The sequence below is a fragment of the Zea mays genome, chromosome 1 (genome assembly GCF_902167145.1).
Source record: "Zea mays cultivar B73 chromosome 1, Zm-B73-REFERENCE-NAM-5.0, whole genome shotgun sequence".
Lineage (NCBI taxonomy): Eukaryota > Viridiplantae > Streptophyta > Magnoliopsida > Poales > Poaceae > Zea > Zea mays.
Genome location: NC_050096.1, coordinates 246,303,671 through 246,328,724, shown reverse-complemented (window position 1 = coordinate 246,328,724; position 25,054 = coordinate 246,303,671). Strand labels below are relative to the sequence as shown.

Below are 25,054 nucleotides of genomic sequence, written 5' to 3'. Positions count from 1 at the left end.
TTCCTTTCTCTTTTTTTCATTTTGGCAAAGGCGACTGGATCATTTCTTGTTCATCAAAGCAGTTCTAAGCCGCACTTGCAAATCGAAAAGACACCTCTAGCCAAACGGGCAGAAAGTGGAGCCGGGCGTGATGCGTCCACAGACAGCAGTCCACTCCGAGCTGAGTCACGTAGCGCGTGGAGGGCCATATTAATTATTAAACACACAGGTGCTAAATAGGTAATATTATTCAAATCTCTTATAAAGTAGTATGTCGCTATTATAAAGTTGTATTGCTTTGTATTTTATTCGAATTGCATTTTCTATTTGCATATATATGACCTTTATGATTTTTTATGAACGAATTATGCCTGAAACTATTATTATTTATTGTACAGCATGAGTTATACACATTATAAACAAATCCTATCAAAATTTATTTTTTCCGAAACTACTCATCTCTATTTGGTACAAAAACAACAAAATTCGGCGAGAAAGCAGGATTTTTCGGGAAAACATCTGAGATCCGTTTTTAAAAATTTCAAAATCCATCCGGTCTGAAAAAACGAAATTAGGTGATTTTCCGTTTTCGGTGACCTCAAAAAATTAAAAAAAACGAAAAGGTTAAAAAAATACTACCTCCATCTTTTTTTTATTTGACGCCAAATAGACGACAAATAAAAGAAATGGAAGAAGTACAATCCTAGCTTCCCAAGGCGACATCAAGAATAGCTTCCCAAGGCGACATCGAGAAAGAGAACAAATGGTGCATGCGACCCTAGGAGACAAACCACTGAAAGATTATGAATAAAGCCAAATAGCTCACAACATAGAATAAACGAAAGCCAACTTTTGTGCCTAGAAAAGCTAACTAAAATTGTATCCTTTCTAAAACAAAAGGAATAGAAACTAACAGCAAGAGTTTCAGGGTTAAGTTCATGTTACACTCAAACTTTCATGGTATGAGATGGATACCACTGCCATAAGTCCAACAAAAGTATCGACAAGACAATGTACCATCGAAGGCCTGGCACTTCAATTCCAAAACATACCATGTTCTGTCAAAGCCAAACAGCCAACGAGGGAGACAGATAAACATATCCTCCCTGCAAGAACATCAGCTCGTACCAATGCCTTCCATCATAGAACATCAGCTGCCGAGTGCAAAATAAAAAGAATCAAGTAAACAGGTTATTTCTCAGATCCATCAGGAAGGTCGTCGAGGATGAACGGCCCAAGCTTCCCTGATCTGAAGAGAGTTAGGAGCTTCTTGGAGGTAGGGCCCTGCGTTTCATCGAAAGGCTTATGGGGTATCCTGAACACCTTGCGGAGCTCCACAAGCTGCATGTCTATGAGGGTTTCCAGCTCACTTTCTTCCTCGATGTTGCCAGTGAAGTTCAGGAACGTACGGCATAGTGCCCTCTGCACCTCCGTCACTAAATCCTAGAACAAAAGGACTAGATTTGTTAGTATCATTGGAAAATTTGGAAGTACAATTAGGTAGAGAAACAGAGTGCTGACAGTACAACTTGTTTGGTTGAATAACTGAACCCTAATGGCAAGCAAAACTTATTTACTAAACAGAATACCGGATCAAGAAATGTAAAGTGTGAATTCTTTCAACAATGTCTAAAAAGTGATTAGTCAACAACATGATCATGTGGGACAAGCAGTAGAAGCCCTGGGCCTGAGCTAGAGACGTAGACAGAAGCGCGCTGGGAGCGACATAGGAGCACGATCACCACGGCCAGAGCAGGACCACAAGTGTTCAGTTTGGCAAGTGCCTAGAATTTAGGAGATCTCCGTCTCAAGTTTGTTAGTGGCCAAGGCGAGCGTCCCCTTTTTTACCTTTTAAGCGCCTATACATAGTTATTAAGGCGTGTTAAGGCGAGCGCAACACCCCCCACTACCACCCACCTTTTAAGTTTTTGTTTGGGTACTCTAGTATTTACCTCAATTCCCATGTGTTGATGTTGATTGGGGTGTAAATTAGTTTAAGTTACACTCTAATCCACCTCAATACATGTGGATTGAGGTCAATACTAGAGTACCCAAACTAGCCCTAAGCGGAAAGGCGTAAGGCGAGACGGCACCTTATCATATATGCAGATAAGAAAATATAGGAAATTAGTTCTGAATAAAATTAATAGTACCAAATAGCCGTTTACAAGTTCAACATAAAGAAACATAATAAGGTAGAAGTCAAAATAACTAGTTTCTAATACTCTCAATGAAGTCTCAAACTCTCAACATCCATCATCAAACTCATCAACAATGGGATCAACATTGTCTTCTCTGTTTTCTTCCCCACTAGAAGGTTCACCAGCATCACTCACGTCTATGTCATCCTGTGGATCAGCCTCAATGTCTTCATCAGTAGAATCATGTGCTTCTCCATCTTCCTCAACTTCTTGTGTCCTCATTCTTGCATGCCTTGTGTAGTAGGTTTGGGTCTATCCAACACCTTGAGTATGTGTCAATGACTTGCTTGCCTTGGAAGGTTGCACCATCGAAGTGAGTCCAATGCTTTAGTAGCAACATCAACATGATCCCATATCAAATCAATAAGATCATCATTATCCCTACTGGGATGTACCACCGATGAGTCTATCCACTCATTGTCTCAATCAAAGTCCTCAATAACTAATGGGTCACAACTTGAGTCATCTTTCTCCCTCCTCTTTCGGAACCTAATTTTCATCTTTCGATTGCATGAAACATAGACCGAGTCATTCAACCTCTTGTGTAAGCTTGGGCAAGGCGACCAAGACGCCTTACCGCTTAAGCGACGCCTTAATAAGCATGGGCCTATTTACCTCTTGTATGACTCGATTGAGATTAAGCAACATCAGATTACTTCCTAATCCCCTCTTATTCCTAATCTCCCTCCACAATAGGGCGTCAAGAGGATAAACACCGTGCCATTACCGACAGAGACTATAAACTCTGCAGCTGGGTCCTTGCCTCCCTAAACCCATATGCCCTTGATAGATCACATGGTGGAGCCATGAAAGTTTAACTAGCACAAGCACAAGATGTATCATGTTGGACTCGCCAACTACACATGGCATCCTGTACCTGGTTGGATGTTGTCCATGGCCCATGTGACCAGACAAACCCCAAATGGCCAAACAAAGTTAAAATCATAATTCCACCCCCAATATTTTGGTAACACACACCAATCGAGCACATGATACCAAGAGGTCCAATGTGACAGAAGTTACAGAACCAAAAGGCTACCCTGCCCACATAAGTAGTCCAGCCTAATGCGTTGAGGCACAAGGGCATGTTTAGTTGCTGCCCTGGCAGAAAAATAAGGGGACTAGGCATGAGTGGAATTGTCCCCCCAGCAATGATAGCTCATGCATTATACTTTCAGATAAGAGGTAGAACCTGAACATATACGGCATCAGAGTTATTCAACCGAGTCCTCCGTAATGAATTGTCTTTTTTATTACTGCTGCATATCTCTTCACACCACTCTTCTTTTCTGTGCAACAACCGCTCCCAGTGTAGAGGTGTCTTTTTAATGTTAAAAAGAGATAATAAATATTTTGCTATACGTTCTTCCCCAACTACCGAGTCTTTAACAGCTCCTGCATATGATTGAAAAGAATGCTATTGATTTAGCAGTGGAAGAATGCAATAATATGATTTTCTTTCAGAAAAAAGAATGTAACGAAAGTATTAGTAGAGTCTAAAACTGAAATCATGATTAACTTTGATTATTGTATTTTAGGATCAATGCTACAAAGAGACGGGAATATTGATGAGAATGTTAGCCACAAAATCAAAGCAAGGTGGATGAAGTAGCATCAAGCATTTGGAGGACAACTATTAGACCTATTATATTATATGGTGCAGAATGTTGGCCTACAAAAATACGACACATTCAGCAGTTAAATGTTGCAAAAATGATTATGTTGCGGTGGATTTGTGGCCACATAAGAAGGGATTGAGTCTGAAATGATGATATACGTGATAGGCTAGGGGTGGCACCAATTGTGAAAAAAATTGTCCAACATCAATTTAGATTATTCGGACATGTCCAACGGAGACTTCCAGAGGTGCATGATAGCAATGAGAAGAGAAAGACCGAAGTTGACATGGAAAGAGACAGTAAAAAAAGATTTGAAAAGATGGAACATACCCAAAGAATTAGGCTCGAATAGGAGTGCATGGAAAACAACTATCCATGTGTGACATGTGTCTGAACCTTGACTTGTGGGTTCTATTGGATTTTTAGACTTAGCCTACCCCAACTTGCTTAGGATAAAAGGGTTTGTTGATGTTATTGTATTGTGTTTTAGTAGACACGCAAAGGTTTTCTATGCACAAATCACAGAAAACTGAGTAGTTGACACAAAAAAAAAACATACCCTAATGCTTTACCTGTTAAAGCAAGCTTTAACCCTGTCTCCATATCTGGTATGCTTGGCACAAGAACACCAGGTGTATCAAGCACATAAATACTGGGCTGAGTTGCAATCTGTCCATGATAAATATGGATGTTAGTTTATTCAGATGAGCACTGAAGAAAAGAAGCCACAAATTTCAGAAAACGGATATTACTTCTAGTGTTAAACCACAAATTTCTAGAAGAGTTGTATTGTAGTAACTACTATAAATAAGGTATCCTCTTTCCAAAAACCCCAAATGCAACAGATGGAATTTGATATCTTATTTAACAATACTCGTAAGACTGTGTCCAGCGGTTCACTCATATGGTTAACCAAAACGCTGCTTTGCATTGTTTTATACTGTAGATTGCATTGTTCGCAGAGTGGAGTTTGAATATGTGTATGGGGATGGGTAAGCTGCTGGAGATAAGTAGATAACCTAACCATTCACTCATTCAGTCTAACCATTCAGTGGAATGGGACTCATGCAGATGAACCTAAATGCAAGATATATTGATGCCTAGGTTATTATTACTATTAGTAAATAACACATCCTATATTCTCAAATGCAATAGGTGAGAATATTCAATCATATTAGGCCATGTTTAACATAGCATCAATATAACAATTCATGTATCAAGGCAATTCCCCAGTTAGGCCGAAAATTCACTTGGTCAAATGAAAGGGCCTCACCAACGTTGGTCAGACTCGACATGGTTTTTTGTTGTGCTGGATGGGAGGACATCTCCCCAGATTCCATACTGCAGTGCAGAATACAGCTTCAGCTTTTTCAGGTCACTGCTAGAGTGAATGCACTAACCAGTTCAACCCAAAATATTAGATTGTTAGGAGAGGGTAGGCAATCCACTTATACACTTCAACACTCACACTCATGTGCAACCAGAGAAGAAGGAGCAAACGTGAATAAAAAGGGGCAAAAGCGCAAATGAAGTCTCTGCTAGGATTCGAACTCAAGATTTTTTGCTTTGATACCATGTTAAAATAGACACACTAACCAATTCAACTCAATAGTTTAAGGGCTTATTTGAGAGTAAGGGGTTTGGAGGGGATTGAGAGGCCTAAATCACTTTCTATTGAAAGGGATTTTAGTCCCCTCCAAACCCTATGCTCTTAAACACGCCCTAAGCAATTAAGAGAAGGTAGGCAATTCATTTATACACTTCAACACTGCCCCCTCATCCTGGGCCTAAGAGTTGGCACCCGTGGCAAATGATGATTTCATTTTGAGAGTTTTGGCTGAAGCTTCCAGGATTTTGAGAGACCATGCAGCAGAATTGGACAGCTCGCGTGTAGGGATGAAAACGGTTGAAAACGATCGAAAAAATAGCTAAATTGTTTTGTTTTCATATTTTTTGGCCGGGACGAAAACGAAAATGAAAACCAACGGTCGAAATACGGGATCGGAATTGTCGGTTATTCGAAAACGATAAACTATAGTCGGAAAGATAACTATTTTGTAGTTTTAACAAAAATATAATAAAGTGATGTATTGCCTAATTTTTAAGATTTAGAAATACACAAACAACTCCTTTTCATCATTCATATTAGTTAGATTAATTATAACATTTGCTTTTTGCTTATTCATTCACTTGAACACAACAAAAGTTTATAACTTAAATAAATTATATGCTAAATCTATCTCATATTATATAAAACAGTAGAAAACGGCATTAGCACGACTCGGAAACGAAAAATACGAAAACGATCGAAAAACTAGCTAAATCATTTTCGTGCCGTTTCTAATCGGTTCCCGAACAATTCGAAAACGATCGAGAAAAAACAGTATTCGAAACGGTACGGTACGGGAATTTCCCGTCCCGTTTTCATCCCTACTCGCGTGGCACCCACCTGTGAGCTTCCTTTTTCTCAAATTACAGTGGCTAAGCATTGGACTTCAAAAATGGAGTCAAAGAAAAATAGACAATATCAAGACCCAGCTAGGCATGGCAAAGAAGATTTTAAATCGCCTTGAGCTAGCTAGGGACTCCATGGATCTCTCCCTTGGAGAATTGTGGTTGAGGAAGAAATTTAAACTGCACTGCCTAGGCTTGGACTCGCTTGATCATACTATTGCATGACTTCGCTCAGAATTCTTCACATCCGAGAGGGCAACACTAATACCTCCTTTTTCTACCAGCATGCCCAGTATCGTAGGAAGAATTCCACTGCTAAACTACAGGTGGGAGACAGGCTCGTCACATATCAGGAAAGCAAACACAAGGTTGTTCTTGATTTTTATGAACAATTGTTGGGATCAGACGTGGACAGAAATTGTACTCTAAATATCACTGACATCCACAACAGTCAGCATGATTTTTCCTCTTTGGAGGAACCTATCATGTGGGGCCGGTCCTACACAAGGCGGCAGGCGCGCGACATGCGCAGGGCCGCGGAGCGCGCAGGGCGCATAGATAAGGAAGGAGTAGGTATTAGTGGATAGATTACAAAGATAAGATCTGATTGGTTAGTTCCTATATTAAGTCCTTAAGTGTAGGATTGATTGGTTGGCCAAGGGGCCATATATACTCCTTGTACCGCACACTGCTGAGGCAAGAAAGATTAAACCTATCTAATCTCCCTTCTCTCTCTTAAGCCGGTGGCCAGGGGCGCTCAGCCCTCCTGACGAAGGACGGCTTGGGGGCATAACCCAGTCGGCCACCACGGACCGCGACTACGAGCTTCGTAGTCGTGGATCTGCTACCCTGAGCGCCAGTGCACTTCACAACCTGGTATCGGGCATCAGGCGATCTTCATCCTCCCAATCCCAGCCCACCGTGACTTCCACAGCAGCCGCACCCCACAAACACCGCTCGCCTCCTTCACCGCCCGCTCCCTTGTCGTCCTCAGCCATACCCTCGCGGATATCATGAAGTAGCTGCAGTCCCTCTCCACAGAGATGGCGGCTATGAAGGCCGACATGGAGGGCCTGAAGGATAAAGTCGCCACAACATCGGAGGGTGGCGGTAGCCGTTCCGAGGTGCACCGCGACCTTGACCGTCCTCCCAAGTTCCACAAGCTAGACTTCCCCCGCTACGATGGCAAGACAGACCCCATGCTCTTCATCAACAAGTGTGAGTCGTACTTCAGGCAGTAGCGCACCATGCCCGAGGAACGCGTCTGGATGGCGTCGTACAATCTCGAGGACGTCGCTCAACTCTGGTTCATCCAGCACCAGGAAGACGAGGGCACGCCGTCGTGGGGGCATTTCAAGGACCTCCTCAATCTGCGTTTCGGGTCGCCCTTGTGTTCGGCGCCCCTATTCGAGCTGACAGAGTGTCGGCGTACGGGCACCGTGGACGAGTACGCCAATCACTTCCAGGCCCTCCTACCCCGCGCTGGCCGACTTGAGGAATCCCAACGCGTCCAGCTCTTCACCGGGGGCCTGCTGCCGCCGCTAAGCCACGTCGTTCAAATCCACAACCCGGCAACGCTCGCGGCGGCTATGAGTCTGGCCCGTCAGGTGGAATTGATGGAGCTCGACAAGTTGCAGCAGGCGCCGGTCAGGCCCGCGACTCGTGCGCTGCTGCCAGCACCGGCACCGCGTCCAGCACCACCGACGCTCCCGACGCTGCCAGCCCCCCAGATTAGGGGCGGAGCCAACCAGGCAAAACGCCTCTCGCCTGAGGAGCAGGCGGACCGTCGACGCCTCGGCCTCTGCTATAACTGCAACGAACCCTATGCCCGAGGCCACAACCGAGTTTGTCGCCAGATTTTTTATATCGATGGCGTCGAACTCGGTGCCGCCGCGCAAACAGAAGACGAGGCCGATCACAACGCGCCCGGTGTTCTCCTTCAGGGCCGTGGGTGGTATGCCGATTTGTGACATGATGCAGGTGCGCGTGATTGTGGGCGCGGCGACCTTCATGACCCTCTTAGACACCGGGTTCACCCACAATTTCATTGCGGAGGCGGCAGCAAGTCGAACTAGTCTCTAGGCTCACTCCGACCCGCGACTCACTGCCACGGTGGCCAACGGCGAGCGGATCTCCTGCCCCGTCGTGTTCCGTCAAGCACTCATTGCCATCGACGGCGAGGAGTTCTGCGTCGACCTCTACATCATGCCACTCGCCGGCTACGATCTGGTCCTCGGCACCTAGTGGATGGTGACTTTGGGCCCGATCGTCTGGGACTTCACCAAGCGCACTATGGCGTTCACTCGCCAAGGCCGATCGGTTCGTTGGGCGGACGTGACCATGCGCCAGACGCCTCGCTGCCACCGCCTCACCGACGGCCCTCCTCGATGAGTTGTTGTCCAGCTTTGGGGTCTCTTTACCGAGTCGGTCGGCCTTCCTCCGCAGCGCGCGCGACCACAGCATCGTCCTCAAGCCGGGCGCGCTACCGGTGGCGGTCAGGCCGTACAGGTACCCTGCCGCCCACAAAGATGAGCTGGAGAGGCAGTGTGCCGCCATGATCACGCAGGGCATCGTCCGGCGCAGTGATTCCGCATTTTCGTCCCCGGTCCTCCTCGTCAAGAAACCGGACGGATCGTGGCGATTCTGTGTCGAATACAGGGCGTTAAACGTGCTCACGGTGAAGGACGCGTTCCCCATCCCCATCATCGACGAGCTCCTAGACGAGCTCCATGGGGCGTGCTTCTTCACCAAGCTCTACCTACGCTCTGGCTACCACCAAGTCCGCATGCGACCTAGTGACATTCACAAGACAGCGTTCAGGACGCACGACGGCCTCTACGAGTTCCTGGTCATGGCTTTTGGGTTGTGCAACGCCCCGGCCACATTCCAGGCCATGATGAACGACGTCCTTCGACCGTTCCTCTGCCGCTTTGTGCTAGTGTTCTTTGACGATATTCCGATTTACAGTCACACATGGGCGAACCACTTGCGACATGTCCGCGTAGTCTTCAGAGAACTCAAGCGACACAAGCTCTTCCTCAAGCAATCCAAGTGCGCGTTCGCCGTCGTCCGTCGCGTACCTCGGGCACGTCGTCTCTGCCGTGGGCGTCGCCATGGACCTAGCCAAGCTCCAGGCTATGCGGGAATGGCCGCCGCCATGGTCCGCGCTGGCGATGCGCGGCTTCCTCGGCCTCGCCGGCTACTACAAGAATTTTGTGCACCACTACGGGACCATCGCCGCGCCACTCACCGCACTTTTTCGAAAGGATGGGTTCTCGTGGTCCGAGGAGGCAGTTGTTGCGTTTGCCGCCCTCAAGGACGCGGTGACCTCGGCCCCGGTCCCCGCCATGTCGGACTTCGCCAAGACGTTCGTGGTAGAGTGCGACGCGTCATCTCACGGATTCGGGCCCGTGCTGGTCTAGTACAGCCACCCGATCGCATTCTTCAGTCGGCCGGTGGCACCCAAGCACCGGGCGCTTGTCGCCCACGAGCGCGAGCTGATCGGCCTTGTGCATGTCGTCCGACACTGGCGGCCATACTTGTGGGGGCGCCGCTTTGTCGTCAAGAGCGATCACTACGGCCTCAAGTACCTGCTCGATCAAAGGTTGTCCACTATCCCGCAGCATCACTAGGTTGGCAAGCTCCTAGGCTTTGACTTTGTCGTGGAGTTCAAGTCGGGGCATTCTAATGATGTGGCTGATGCCCTCTCGCGCCGCGACACTCCGGAGGACGGCACGATGATGGTGCTTTCCGCCCCGCGCTTCGACTTCATTGATCGGCTTTGTCAAGCACAAGCCACCGATCCAGTCCTCATCGCCCTGCAAGACGAGATCCGGGTAGGCTCCAGACCACCGCCATGGGCGTTGGTGGATGGGTTGGTCCAGTACGGCGGGTGGTTGTACCTTGTCGCCTCTGTTGCAGGAGGTTCTAGTAGCCGTCCACGAGGATGGGCACGGGGTGTTCAGCGCACGCTGCACCGTCTCCGTCGCGACTTCCACTTCCCTAGGATCTGGTCCGAGCATGTGCTGTCTGTCAACGCAACAAGTCCAAGCATCTCCTCTCGGCCAGCCTGTTGATCCCACTGCTCGTACCACAAGGAGTGTGGACCGACATCGCCCTAGACCTGACAGTGGTCGACTGATTCAGCAAGTATTGCCACTTCATCCCCCTAGCACATCCATACTCGGCAGAGAGGCAGGCGTTCTTCGCTGACATCGTCCGGCTGCACGGCATTCCGCAATCCATCGTCTCTGACCGGGACACAGTGTTCACCTCCAGCTTCTGGCACGAGCTAATGCGCTTAAGTGGCACTAAGCTCCAGATGACGACGGCCTTCCACCCCCAGTCTGATGGACAATCTGAATTGGCTAACCGGATCATTATTACGTACTTGCGGTGTTTAACAGGTGACCGGCCCCACGACTGGCTGCGCTGGCTGCCTTGGGCGGAGTACATCTTCAACACCGCCTTCCAGTCATCGTTGCGCGAGACACCATTCCGCATCGTGTATGGTCATGCCCCCCGTCCATTCGATCCTATGAATAGGGCGAGACGCGGGTCGCTGCCATAGCTAGAACCATGGAGGACATCTGTCTACGACTAGAGCGGGCCCAGGCGGTGCAGAAGCGCCACTATGATCGGGCTCATCGTTCGATCACCTATCAAGTGGGCGACTGGGTTCTTCTCCGCCTCCGGCAACGCGCAGCTACGTCTCTTCCCCAGGCTTCAGGTGGCAAGCTCAAGCCTAGGTTCTACAGCCCCTACCGTGTCATCGAGATCATCAACGACGTCGATGTTCGTCTCGCCCTACCACCGCAAGCTCAACTCACGACGTCTTCCACGTCGAACTCCTGAAGAAATTCCATGGCGAACCTCCGCAAGCGCCTCCACCCCTCCCTCCAGTCCGGCACGAGGTGGTCACACCTGAACTGGAACGCGTTGTCAAGGCGCGCCTGGCACGCGCCGTGCGTCAGGTCCTCATACATTGGAAGGGCACCTCACCGGCTTCGGCGACCTGGGAGGACGTCGACACGCTCCGCGACAAGTTCCCACAATTCTAGCTCGAGGACGAGATGTCTCTCGAGGAGGGGAGAGATGTCATGTGGAGCCGATCCTACACAAGGTGGCGGGCGCGCGACATGCGCAGGGCCGCGGAGCGCGCATAGATAAGGAAGTAGGTATTAGTGGATAGATTACAAAGATAAGATTTGATTGGTTAGTTCCTATATTAGGCGCCCCATCGGAAGGTGTCAGGCGGCGTGCGTGCACTGTCGTGTAGACGTAATCATGTCGTTGCGCCGGACGTGATCGCTATCTTGTCTGTCACTATGCTCCGCTGCCACAACGTGGGTTGGCACACGCATTAAATGTGTCTATCCCCTGCCTGTTTTCGGGCGCCCTTGTCCTATCTGCCTGAGGCTGGCTCGAGCGAGACAGACTGAGTGGCGGCGACCCCGGGCGAGGCGGAGCCCTGCTCGAGGTGGGAGACTCTCGGGGGGACGTCTCGGTTTTTATAGGTGGCTCGGCTGTCACCCTCAGGTTCTCTGAGTGCGTTTGTTAAGGGGATAATTCGGGTGTCCCTAATTATTGCCCCCGACAGGCATGTAACTGGAAAAACTTCGTATTGACATCACCTTCTGAGCCAAAAAATTCCTTAATCTCATCCGAGCCATAGTGCGTTTCAAAGAGGACAGTAACAAGGAGTGCTTCTTGAGTCTGTTCTTCAACCAAATTTCAGCAGGCGTTAACATTTTGTCATCTCCAATCTGTGCAAAACTTCTTTAGCCAAGATCAGCTGCGATCTTATGTGGCCCACTTGTTTATCACTCCAAGCTTGTAGACTCCTAGTCGTCTTCTGCAATTTTAGAAAAAGAGTTTGGTATGGACACGCCCACATTCTCAACCGATTCCCAAGCAGTCTGAACAGCCTCATAAAACCCCTCTAACTTTGGCCAAAATGCCTCAAAATGGAAGCGTCTTTTCCCCGATTTGTTGTCATGAAGGCCCAAAATTAAGGGGCAATGACCAGAGTCGTGGGAGGCAGTGCTTTGGAGCAGAACATTGGGGAAGAACTGCTCCCAGTCCACCAAAAATAATACTCTGTCCAGCTAGACAAGGATTGGATCCACTTGTTGGTTAGACCAAGTAAATCGTCGGACATGGAGAGGTACCTCTTTGAGAGCAAGATCATCAATCAATCTTCTAAATCGGCCCATCATAGCCCTGCTGAAATTATGGTTGTTCTTATCAGAAGCCTTATATATGAGATTAAAATCTCCAGCTATGACCCATGGTCCACTGCAATCCACTCTGAGGTTTATTAGTTCTTGCACAAATAAAACCTTCTCATCATCACCTTGAGGACCATATACACAAGTCAGCCACCAGGTACCTCCTCCTTCCTTACGAAATTGAATTGAGACACTGATTATCCACTCTCTTCTCCCATGTATATCCTAAATGATTCCTCCATGCCACGAAGATTCTACCACTAGCCCCCATTGAAGGCAGAAAAACAGTCAACAAACTCAAGGCCCAACATAGAGAGAAAGGTGCTTCTAGCAAAAACTTGCATTTTTGTTTCCTGAAGACAAACAATCTCTGCCCGAAAAGCAATAACAAGTTCTCTAACTGCATCTTGCCGTGCGCTGGAATTGAGGGCCTGCACGTTCCAAATCATGGCTGCAACCCCAGTGTTACCATGAGTCTTAGAGCTGCTAATGAGGAAAGGATGCAATGGGAGATTGCTAGTGCCAAGGGGCTCTGCCATCTAGCTGTACCTTTAGCTGAGAGCTAAGGAGAGAGGAGAGAGGAGAGTCTAATGGATTCTTTTATGTATGCTTCTTACTGGCCTCCGTAAGGAGGCTGTTTTGTACTGGCCTTTCTTGGCCCCCTTTTTCCTCTTCTTAATATATTATGGGGCGCAGTTCTCCTGCGCTTTCGAGAAAAAAAAAGGGAACCATTAAAAGACAGAGAACAACTAGTTGGAATGGGAAACCCTAACCCTAATCAGGGTTGGGTGTGGTATTAATAGACTTAGGTATTGGGCCTGGCCCATTACAAAGGGGACGGATAATCTAACACCCCCCTCCCCCGCAGTCACAACTCTATCCTGTACAGACGTTGAGACTGGATCGAAAGTCTAAAAATACACTCGACGATAACCCCTTGGTGAAGATATCGGCGAACTGCAGCGTGGTGGGGACGCTGAGAACCCGAACGTCACCGGCAACGACACGCTCGCGGACGAAGTGCAGGTCGATCTCCACATGCTTCGTGCGCTGATGCTGCACGGGGTTGGTGGAGAGGTAGACCGCGCTGACGTTGTCGCAGTAGACGAGGGTGGCGCGCTGGAGGGGACTGTGGAGCTCGTGGAGGAGCTAGCGCAGCCAGGAGGCCTCTGCCACGCCGTTGGCCACGGCACGGTACTCGGACTCAGCGCTGGAGCGAGAGACGACGGGCTGACGCTTGGCAGCCCAAGAGACGAGGTTGGCGCCCAGGAACACGGCGTAACCTGAGGTGGACCGACGCGTGTCGGGACAGCCAGCCCAGTCAGCGTCGGTGTAGACCACGAGCTCCGACGTCGGGGATGGTCGGAGAAGGAGGCCGTAGTCGAGGGAGCCGCGGAGGTAGCGCAGAATCCGCTTGAGCGCGGTGAGATGGGGCTCCCGCGGAGTGTGCATATGCAGGCACACCTGCTGGACGGCGTATGCGATGTCGGGCCTGGAGAAGGTGAGGTACTGGAGCGCGCCGGTCAGGCTCCGGTAGGACGTCGCGTCGGCGACCGGAGGCCCGTCATCCTCAGAGAGCTTCGCCTGAGTGTCGACAGGCGTGGAGCAGGGCTTGCAGTCAGACATGCCAGCCCGCTCCAGGATGTCGATGGCGTACTGGCGCTGGTGGAGGAAGAGATCCTGAGGCCGGCGCTCGGCGGTGATGCCGAGGAAGTGGTGTAGGGGCCCCAGGTCCTTCATCACGAACTCCCGCTGAAGGGCGACGATCGTGCGGTGTAGAAGGTCGGCGGTGGATGTCGTGAGCACAATGTCGTCAACGTAGAGCAGGAGGTAGACGATGTCGTCGCCGCGCCGGTAGATGAACAGGGACGTGTCCGACTTGGCCTCGACGAAGCCAATGGAGGCCAGGTAGGAGGCGAAGCGACTGTACCATGCCCGTGGCGCCTGCTTGAGGCCGTACAGGGACCGGTTTAGCCGGCAGACCAGATCCGGACGGTCAGCGTCGACGAAGCCGGTGGGCTGGCTGCAGTAGACAGTCTCCGTCAGAGTGCCATGGAGGAAGGCATTCTTGACATCGAGTTGATGGATCGCCCAGTCGCGAGAGAGGGCGAGGGAGAGGACGGCGCGAACAGTGGCGAACTTGACGACGGGGCTGAAGGTTTCGTCGTAGTCCACTCCGGGGCGCTGTGTGAAGCCCCGAAGGACCCAACGGGCCTTGTAGCGGTCGAGGGAGCCATCGAGGTCAGCTTGTGGCAAAATAGCCACTTGCCGGTGACCACGTTGGTGCCTGGTGGACACGGCACTAGGTCCCAGGTGTGGTTGGCCAAGAGGGCCGCGTACTCCTCCTCCATAGCACGACGCCAATGTGGGTCGGCGAGGGCAGTGCGAACGGAGGAGGGCACCGGGGAAGCGTCGGGTGGAGTGCTGGACGTATCAGCTGCCAGGATCAGCCGGTCGACGGGGCGAAGAACGCCAGCGGCACGCCGAGTCACCATCGGGTGGATGTGTCCGGGGTCGCGGTGGATGGCGACCGGGTGGTAGACGGACGGCTCGGAGCGGACCGCCGGAACGTCGAGAGCGGCGGGGGTGGCCGGCTCACGGCGGTGATAGACGACGGCTGGGTCGGCGAAGCGGGTCGCGCTCGTCGATGGGCCCGAGTCGGGGGGCGCCGAGGTAGTGGCGTGGCCGCGGCGGTGGTAGACGAGCGAGGGGTTGGCGAAGCGAGCCGGGGTCGACGGGGCCGCGCGTGGCGCAGGCGGGGTCGACGGGGCCACGCGTGGCGCCGTGGCAGCACGAGGAGTAGGTAACGGCGCAAGACGGGGCGCCGGGGGTGGGGGGAACCGGGTCGGACTCGAGGAGTGAGTCAAGATCGGTGGGTGGGGTGGAGCCTGCAAGGAGAAACACATTTTCGTCGAAGACGACGTGACGAGAGATGATGATGCGGTGGGAGGTGAGGTCCAGGCACCGATACCCCTTGTGGTCAGAGGAGTAGCCGAGGAAGAGGCAGCGAGTGGAGCGAGGAGAAAGCTTGTTAGGGGCGGTAGCGGAAATGTTAGGGTAGCAGGCACAGCCGAACACGCGCAGATGGTCGTAGGAAGGGGTTGTGTCGTACAAGGCGAAGTGAGGTGTAGGGTGGCTCACTGCCTTCGAGGGAAGACGGTTGAGGAGATGTGTGGCGGTATGAAGGGCCTCTGCCCAGTAGGTGGCAGGGAGAGAGGCCTGAAAGAGAAGGCAGCGGATCATGTTGGTGGTGGTGCGAATCATGCGCTCGGCCCAACCGTTCTGAGCAGAGGTGTAGGGACACGAGAGACGCAACTGGACGCCGTGAGTGAGGAAGAAAGAACGGGAGGCGTTGTTGTCGAACTCGCGGCCATTGTCGCACTGCAGGGCACGGACCGGGCGCCGGAACTGGGTGGATACCCAAGCGAAGAAGTGAGTGAGGGTGGTAAACGTGTCGGACTTCAGCCGAAGGGGGAAAGTCCAAAGGAAATGGGAGTAGTCATCCAGAATGACCAGGTAGTATTTGTAGCCGGAGAGGCTAAGAACAGGAGACGTCCAGAGATCACAGTGGACAAGATCGAAGGCCTGAACAGCCCTGGACGTGGAAGTGGAAAAAGGAAGACGGGAGTGACGGCCGAGCTGACAAGCATGACAGAGGCGCTCAGAAGAGCCCCGAGTGTATGATATGTCTGAGTGGCCGGAAAGCTGGGACATGACATTAGGTCCAGGGTGCCCGAGGCGACGGTGCCAAATGGCGGAGGAGGTGGTGGTAGTAGCAAGAACATGTGATGGGGTGGTAGTAGTAAGTGCAGGAGATGAGGCTACTCTGGTGTGGTGAGGGGAGGGCAAGTGAAGAGAATAGAGGGGGTCGGAGCTGTCACAGCGAGCGAGCACAGCATGTGTGGGAAGGTGGCGTATGGTGAGACCCCAGGGGTCGAACTCCATAGAGCACTGGTTGTCACTAGTGAAGCGACGAACCGAGAGGAGGGGATGAGTCAGTCCGGGAGCAACAAGGACGTCGTTAAGGCAGAATGGCCCTGGAAGAACCGATGTACCTACTGAGGTGACCGGGAGGGTGGAACCGTTGCCGACGACGATGGAGGTAGGATGTGAGGGGTGGGGTGGATGGGAGTGGAGTAACAAACTAGTGGTGGGGGTAGTGTGGAAGGAGGCCCCGGAGTCAACCACCCAATCGGTGGTGGTGCGGGGAGGTGGAAGTGGCGAAGGTACGGTGTGAGCGGAGAGGGCCAAAGAAGGTGCCCCGACAGAGGCACTAGGAAGGGAGGGAGATGACACGGGCTCAACCGCTAGGGAGGCGATCGCAGCACGTGGGAAGATAAGCGGTCCAGGCACGTGACGGCCCGCGTGAGGGTGGACCTCGACGCAGTCCCGAAGAATAGGGTTCCAGACTGGATCGAAGGACACGAACATGCCCCGGATGAGCTGGCCGTCGTGGAGGAGGACACGCACAGTCACGAGAGCGGTGGGCGAGGTAAAGCTCATGTATGGCGGGGGGACGCCATGGAACAACGCTGGTAGGAATAGCGCAGCTGCGCGATTAGTGAGGAGGGTCGTCAAGAAGGGCGCGCGCAGCCGCTAGGATCGGGTCGGGCGGCGGGATCCGGCACAGGGCGGCCGCGGGGATCCGGCAGGGCAGTCGCGTTCTGAGGGGCGAGACCGGCACAGAGGGCGCGCGGCGGCAGGGCGCCTGGGCGCGGCTCAGGACAGAGAGGCAGAGGAGTCGGCGTTGGTCCGCCTGCGCACGTCGGGGGAGGGCGGCTCGGCCGCTGCTGCTCGGGACAGGGTGGGCGGCGCGGTTTCGGGCGACCTGGGCGTCGCGACGCGATGGGGCAGAGAGGAGGGAGAGGGCGCTGTGCCGGGAGGCCGCGCCCCGCGCCGCCGTGGCTGGGTCGGAGCCGGGGACGCCGCGCCCGCGCCGCCGGGGAGACGCGCCGCCACCAGGGCCGCCGGCTGCTTGGGGAAGGGGAGGAGGAGGCGCTGGGAGCGGAAGCAAGCACCCAGACTGCGGAGGAGTTCTGGTGTCGTGCCTCTGCGCGGTGGAGCCGGCGGCGCGCAGGACCGGCAGGGGCGCAGACAGGTGGGAGGAGGGAGGCGGCCGGCGCAGGGAGGTGTGTTGCCGGCGGCTGGGAAGGGAGGGGAGGGTGCCGCGGGTGCTCCAGGGGCGGCGGTGGGGAGCTGCGCGCCGGCGGTGGAAGGGCCGGGCGGAGGCGGCTGCAGGGAGGCCGACGGCCAGAGCAGCCCGGCGGCTGTGGATGGGAGGGAAGAGAGAAAGAAAAATTTTGGCTCTGGTACCAAGTTGGAATGGGAAACCCTAACCCTAATCAGGGTTGGGTGTGGTATTAATAGACTTAGGTATTGGGCCTGGCCCATTACAAAGGGGACGGATAATCTAACACAACTAACTATCAGGCAGAAAAGGCCCTTACTAAACTCTGGAATGCTCCAGCCAAACAAAGCTGAAAGAGCCTCCACCTCATTATGGGACAAGGGGTGCTTAAACAATCTGGCATATTCCTCCAAGGCCTACTGACTAATGCCCTCATTTTCTGAAATTACCTGCAAGGATTTCATGACTTTCTTGATGGTTCTACTCCCCAAGTCCTGCACATCGAATTCCAATCCTACACCTGCAACTCGGCGACTTCGTCTTGCCACAAAAACAGCAGGTGGAGAAGATGGGGGTAATGTTTGCATTTCAGTTCTTGGACAAGGCAGTAAGCTTGATGTTTGCTTGGTGATCTTCATGAAAAACACATTTCTTCCTGCTTCATCTCTTCTTTCTTCATCAGGTTGGAGGTCTGCTACTGTCCCAGCTTCTGAGTTAGCCAGGGGGGTTGATGGAGGCAGGGTAGGCGTCTCTGCAACGAAACCCCGATCATCATCTGACTCTGCTTGTTTTTGAGTCTCTTTCTTGAATATACTTCTAGAGGGATTTCTTCAGGGATTGGCAGTCCTCCAGGCTGGATGTTCAGCAGGATGGGGCGAACTTGAGCTGGCCCATTCCAGCAGCCCAGCACCAGATTCTTGGTGCTGGGGCGAAACTGGGGCAAGAGCCCCAGAAGACCATCCATCAAAGCCATCAGGCGGCCCACATGTATCTTTGGGTTGGCCCAACAAAGTCATAATAGGTGGACTGTTGATCTTCTCCACCGATGGCGAGGCAATAGCATCAGGACTCTGCGCCCTTTCCGCACCAGCCGCAGCTGAGTCCTCGCAAATCGGGACGACCTCCTCAAGAACTGAATTTAAATAATGATGATTGTCGGAGGCCGACGTCATGTGTGCTTCTGCAGATGGGTCCGAATCTCCGAGATAGGCCCTGAAGATCTCCTTCCCCGAGCTCGAGGAGGTGGCAGCACTTACTGTGCGGAACCCTTCCCGCAGGCCAAGGCGACATCCTCCAGCGGCATCAATGATTATTTGGTCATGTCTTCCCGAGTCGCATGGTGACCACTGACGAGGAGGCATCCGTTGCACGCGCCCCCGCCGCCCATCCGCCTCCCAAGAGGTTCTGCGGACCAAGCCGAAGATGGACCGACCACCGCCGATCGTGATCGCTGCCCGGCCGTCAAGGAGGATCCCAAGTTGCAGAAGCCCTAATTAACGGAAGATGAATTTCTGATACAGAGGATCATTAACAGTCCAAGTGCTCACTGAATATCTTCTGGTTTGGGACTTAGAGGGTGTTTGGTTTGAGAAATCACTTCATCCAAAATGAAGTGGTGCATCATGAACACATTCCTCAAATTTGGTGGGATGACCACATTACTCATATTAGTACTAACTAACTAACTATGAGGAATGAGGTGGTGATGGATCAACTCATTCCATTCCACAAACCAAACAAAAAAATGAGGAGTGGGAAGATGATGGACTAGCTCATTCCTCAAACCAAACACCTCATTAGTGGTAGTGGACAGCATAGTCCTTGACCTGGCAGTAGTTGATCAGCATGTCTGGACACTATCGACCTCAGGAAACTACAGTCGTAACCGTAAATCTGCATATGTAGCTTTTTTCACAGAATCTATCATATTTGCGCATCTGAAAAGGTGGGCCCTGGTATGTTGCAAGTTCTTCATTTGCTTGATATAAACAATAGATGTTGGACAGTTGACCGCCTAGCTAAGATAGATCTGAGACACCCGGCAGCCTGTCCCCCCTTTGTGATCAAAAGGATGAGACAATTAAGCACATCCTCGTCTCATGTAGTTTTTCAAGGCAGGTTTGGGCAGTCATCTTCCAGAGGCTGGGTCTATTTGATCAGGCACATCAACCTTCTGTATCTCTTTTCTCTAGTTGATGGTGCAATGCTATCAAGGGACTGCCTAAAGTTCTGAGAAAAGGACTTAATACATTGATCATTCTAGTAGCATGGGAAGTTTGGAAGCATAGAAACTCCTGTGTTTTTAAGGAGCTAGCCCTGTGTTCAGATGGTACTGCACAAAGCGGGGGAGGAATGTGTCCTTTGGTGCTCTGCTGGTGCTTCAGCTCTCACAAAACTCTCTACATTGCTCTTGTTATGGGGCATCAGTTAGGGAGCCATAAGACCAATTAGAAGGACTGGATTAGATTTGGGTCGATAAGACTGGATATGATTTCTTAAGATTTGACTGCGCCTTCCTTAGGAGTCATGGAATACTCTATATAAAGGGAGCTGAGGTATGAAAAAACAAAGAAGAAGAAGAACAAACAATCCAATTCCCCCAAATACTCTAGTCTCCCGCCAAGCCAACTTTACCCAGCTACCTTCCTGACTATGGTTGTCCCCAAATTAACTAAGGTTCATAACATCTGGTATCATGAGTCAGGGCTCCTTTCTCATGACTTGTGCTGCCAGTGATCCATCACCATCATTGAACCACACAATTGCTGCCATCTTTGAGTGTTCCCGCCATCTGGCTGACGAGGAAGATCTCTGGACAGCAATGCTTGCCTGCTTCTGCACTCAAATGGAGGCAACTGTGCGACTACAGGTGGCAGCGCAAGGATTCATGGTGAGGCAAACTACAATGGCGACGCAGGCAGCGATCAACCCTGTGCCTTCAATGATCCCAGTCCCAGCCCCCACATCACTAGGTGTAGCTACCAAGCCAGTCAGCACTCAGCAGGTTCCTTTGTGCTAATTAAAATACCATTCCTGCTTGCATCAGCTACAGCAGTAAGTGTGGCAGTTCTTTGTCCAGTGCTCGGAGCTCCAATGCGTACTTCCCAATCAGAGTCTGGGCAACCTCACAACACCAGGCTGTACTGTGATGTACGTTTTGCACAGGCTATGCATGCGTGTCCACATGTATACATGAACACATTTGCATTTCCATGGGATCCTTGAGAAAGGGATACTGCCACCATGTCATCTACAGCTCGAGGGCGATCTGTTTCTCAAGGGTGGGAGAGTGTTATGAGGCGTCAGTTAGGAATGCATAGGATCAATTAGAAGGATAAATGATTGGATTAGATTTGGGTCAATTAAAGATAAGATTAGATATTGTTACTTAGGATTTTATTGGACCTTCCTTAGGAGTCCTAGAATACTCTCTAATGTAGGGGGCTGATGTATGAAGAACCAAGGAAGAAGAACAAACGATCAAATTCCCCCAAATACTCTAGTCTCCCATCAAAGCCAACTTTGCCTGGCTATCTTTCTGGCAATGATTATCCTGAAATGAACTAAGGTTCATAACAGCTCTCCTTAGGTGTCCTAATTTGAGGTGATGTTTTTTTTCTAGTCGAGGTCTCATTTTTATTTTAGTTTTGTAATAGGAGTGGTGCTTTGTAACAGGTTGGGACTTGGAGAGGCCTCTTGATCTCTCCGTGTACTATTTTTATTCTTAATGCAATGACACAGATTCCCTGCTTTGTTCGAGGAAAAAAAGTTTAAATCATATACCATGAATCAGGTGTTTCATGCAGTAACAAAAAGACTTGATGTTTTCAGTTTTCTGTTGTCTAGCAAAAGAATATATAAATATAAAGGAGTCTGTGATGTTAAAGAAACATTGGCTAAACAGCATTACCTTATACCCTGCAATATCTTGTGTAACACCTGGCAGTGGCCCCACTGTAGCCCGTTTATTTTTATCTTTCGCTGGATATAAAGCAATATAAACATGGGTCACAAAACAATAAAAAATACTTAATTTCTTCTGAGATTATTATACCTGGAAATCGAGAAGTAGCAATTCTATGAATAGAATTTATGAGTGCAGACTTGCCAACATTAGGGACACCAACAAGCATAATCAGAAGGGTTGGCTCCTTTGAGATTGCTTCCTTTAGTTTCAGCTCAGCAAAACCAAGAAGCTGTAAATACAAAAAAAATCAATAACACACTTTAAACTATACTACAGATTAAAGACAACATACAGTATCATCTGGCATCAAAAGTTCACCTGTTCACCCTAATGGTTACATACCATTAATTGTCATGTGGATCCTAAAAAAATGCCAAACCCTGTTTATGTCATAATGAAAATATTAACATCATTTTTGTTTGGCATGTGTCATATACACCTTATGTGAGTATATATAGGGCCTGTGGCCTGTGCGCTTATAGAGCGGCCGGCAATATTGGGTTGGTTAGGGATAGAAGAGGGGATCTTGATTGATTCTGTTTCCATATATACATGTAGCTTGTATCCTAGTCAATTAGTCTATTTTGCACATAATCCTCATTGCTTACAAATATTTTTATCCGAGTCATACCTTCCATATAGAAAAAGGTTATGCAAAAGAGGCCATAGATTGGAATATATGGATGCCTTTATAGTAAAAGTGAAGGCACCTAAGAAGCTTTTTGCATTAGTATTGCTTCCTTCCTTCGTTTTTTGCAGCAAAACTGAATTCTGAGAATTCTGAAAGGAACATAGCAAAATAATGGAGAATGCTTCTTCAACTACAAGTTACGTGTAATATACAACTTCATATAATTCCAGTAGTTAACTCAAGCCAAGTATTAAACAGAGCAAGTAAATCTCAATAGTGCATCAAGTAAAACCATACTCTGATGACAACTTGCTTGAAACTACTTGAAAGAATTATTTTGAAACAAGAGAAGTTTCATGTTATACCAATAGAGTTCATGGCTTATTTTTGTTGCCATTATTTATTGTTGAATTCTTAAAGACATGTACTAGTCATATAATTTAGAAAAAGTTGATGATCTTAACTGATCTTTTAGAAAATTATGAGATGAAAAATACACTGTACTACAGAATTACACAACTTGACACTCACTCGACCATAAACCTTCCAGCACAAAAATATATAGTGTGAAGTTTCAATGGCAAAAAGGCACAAACATGAAACTGACATATAACTAACCTGGTTAACAGAACTGGAGCTATGTGCATTTATTGAGATACAATCCTGCTTGCATGATTCAAAATGATTCAGCCACCTCTGTAAATAAAAAGTAAATATGACTGTGATGGTAAGTACATAGAAAAAGTGAACAGCAAATTCTAATGAATTAATCACATCTGGATTCTGGAATATGTGGAGCCATTAAAATTTAAACCCAAACTGCATACACATTATTTTTTAAAAAAAGAAATGTCAACGAAAAGGAAGTGAGGATTGCAGGCTGAGAGACTGAGCCATCCATACATTCATTATGTTGGGGTTTGCTAGATCCTTCTTGTTTAGAGCAAGAATTCGCCTCTTTGCTGAGAGCACTGGTTGAAGGTCTTCATTTGCTGAGGATAATGGAATCTGGTCATAAGTACAGTAGCAGTACACCAATAATCAGAGTAGAGAACAGTAAGCAAGTATATGCTATGGACGTAAAACGGGAAAAGGAGAGAAAACTTTGAAATCAACCTATCAAATATTTTTCGCCAGGTTTGTTGGGGACTGATTGAGAGGGGCCATTGAGCATGAGTGTCATGCCAGATACTACAAGCATCAACTGAAGGAGAAGAGGGACATTTCCATAGTCGGATGGCACACAGTGGAACTATGTGTGCTTTAAACCTTGTATGGCAGACTGGTGGGCAGGCCTGGTACAGTGGTGATAGCTGACTCACTTAGTCACTACATCACAGGTTCGAAACAGCCTATCCACATGTTGAAGTGTATAAGTGGATTGTCTGGCTTCTCCTAAAAGCTTAAGCTTTTGAGTTGAACTGGTCATTGCATCCACTCTAACATGGTATCAAAGACAGAGGTCTATCTCGAGTTCGAACCTGTCAAAGGCTTCATTTATGCCTCTGCCCCTTTCCATGTTTGTGGCTTCCTCTCTGGCTGCACGTGAGTGGAGTTGTTGAGGTGTATAAGTGGATTGCTTGTGGATTGTCTATCTTCTTCTAACAGCTTAATCTTATGGGTTGAACCGGTTAGTGTATCCACTGTGACAATAGGAAGATTTCCCTTAGTTTATTCCTTCTCTAGACCCACTCATGTGGAAGCCTCCAACATTGGGTCTGGCCTTTTTTATAGCTGACTGGTGGGCCCGATGTCTTATTCTAGTACTTGAGTGTTCTGTAAGATCGAACTTAGTTCATTTGCTTATTCTTTAAACACTTGACAGAGCTGAGGATGGTCCCTCGCTCTACGAATCTAACACTCCAAATCTTGTATTTCTTGTATGCTCATGTTGACAGCGATTAGCCGGTGGTCAAAGGTGTATCAATGACCGGTGTCACCATAGAGTAATAATGTACTCCCTCCAAGTCTAAAATTCTTGACTTTTAGGACACGTTCTCACATACCCAGAAGTGATTAATTAGGGTTCATATTTCCTGTTTTACCCATATTGAATAGAGCCACGTTGTATTTAGAATCAATACTGCCACTCAGCTCGTGCTTAGGTCCATGTTCCTGGAGCCTATGGTGCCCAGTTCGACTCCTCACTTGCGTCTTCATGGTCTTTTTTTGCATGATGGATGGGTAGGTAAGCGTGCATGTGCATGTGTTGGAACCAGAGGCATCGCCTCAAGGCGCATTAAAAATGCACATGCTATATAAAACTAAAACGTCAAGAATTAACATCCTTCACAACTGAGCTCCAAACATAACAACAATTCTTGTAATATACTATTGCAGACTAGATTGAAACGAGAAGCAATCCTGTTATATCATAACATCCTTAGGTTCCGTTTGACTGATGTATTTCTATATAGTAGATAATCTTATATTCCATTGCCTGCAAGTTTTACTCAAGCAAGGCATTCGGTCGAACACCAACCGAGCGCCAAGAACAACGCGCGGCGCTAAGTAAGCTAACCAGAGAAGGGAGAAGGTGAGCTCAGGTGACTCACGCGGGCGTCGCGGACCTCGATGACGAGGTCGGCGAGCTTGAGACGATCGCGGATGGCGCGGGAGGCCGCGGCCATGTGGCCCGGGAACCAGTTGACGGCGCCACCACCGGCGTTGAACGCCATCTCCCCTGCGCGTTTCGCAGCGCGTGTCAACCCCCGCATCCTGTACTGTACCCCGGCCGCTCCCTCTGCACGGCCGCACCGGTGGCACTGCTCGGGATCGTTTGGCAGGAGGAGGGGCACCGAACACCGACGGCCGCCTGTGAACGGAAAAAGACGAAACCTAGCCT

The 25,054-nt window shown here is 49.8% G+C and overlaps 1 protein-coding gene across 1 annotated transcript; it reads right to left on the bottom strand.

Annotated features, from left to right (window-relative positions):
• Positions 1 to 787: 787 nt before the first annotated feature.
• On the bottom strand, positions 788 to 25,054 carry LOC100284867 (GTPase family protein). Its single transcript, NM_001157762.1, is given in 8 exon segments — positions 788 to 1,422; positions 3,373 to 3,575; positions 4,372 to 4,468; positions 21,522 to 21,592; positions 21,666 to 21,807; positions 22,828 to 22,905; positions 23,113 to 23,217; positions 24,765 to 25,054. Coding segments are annotated over 8 exon segments (1,110 nt in total). The 5' UTR covers positions 24,927 to 25,054; the 3' UTR covers positions 788 to 1,170.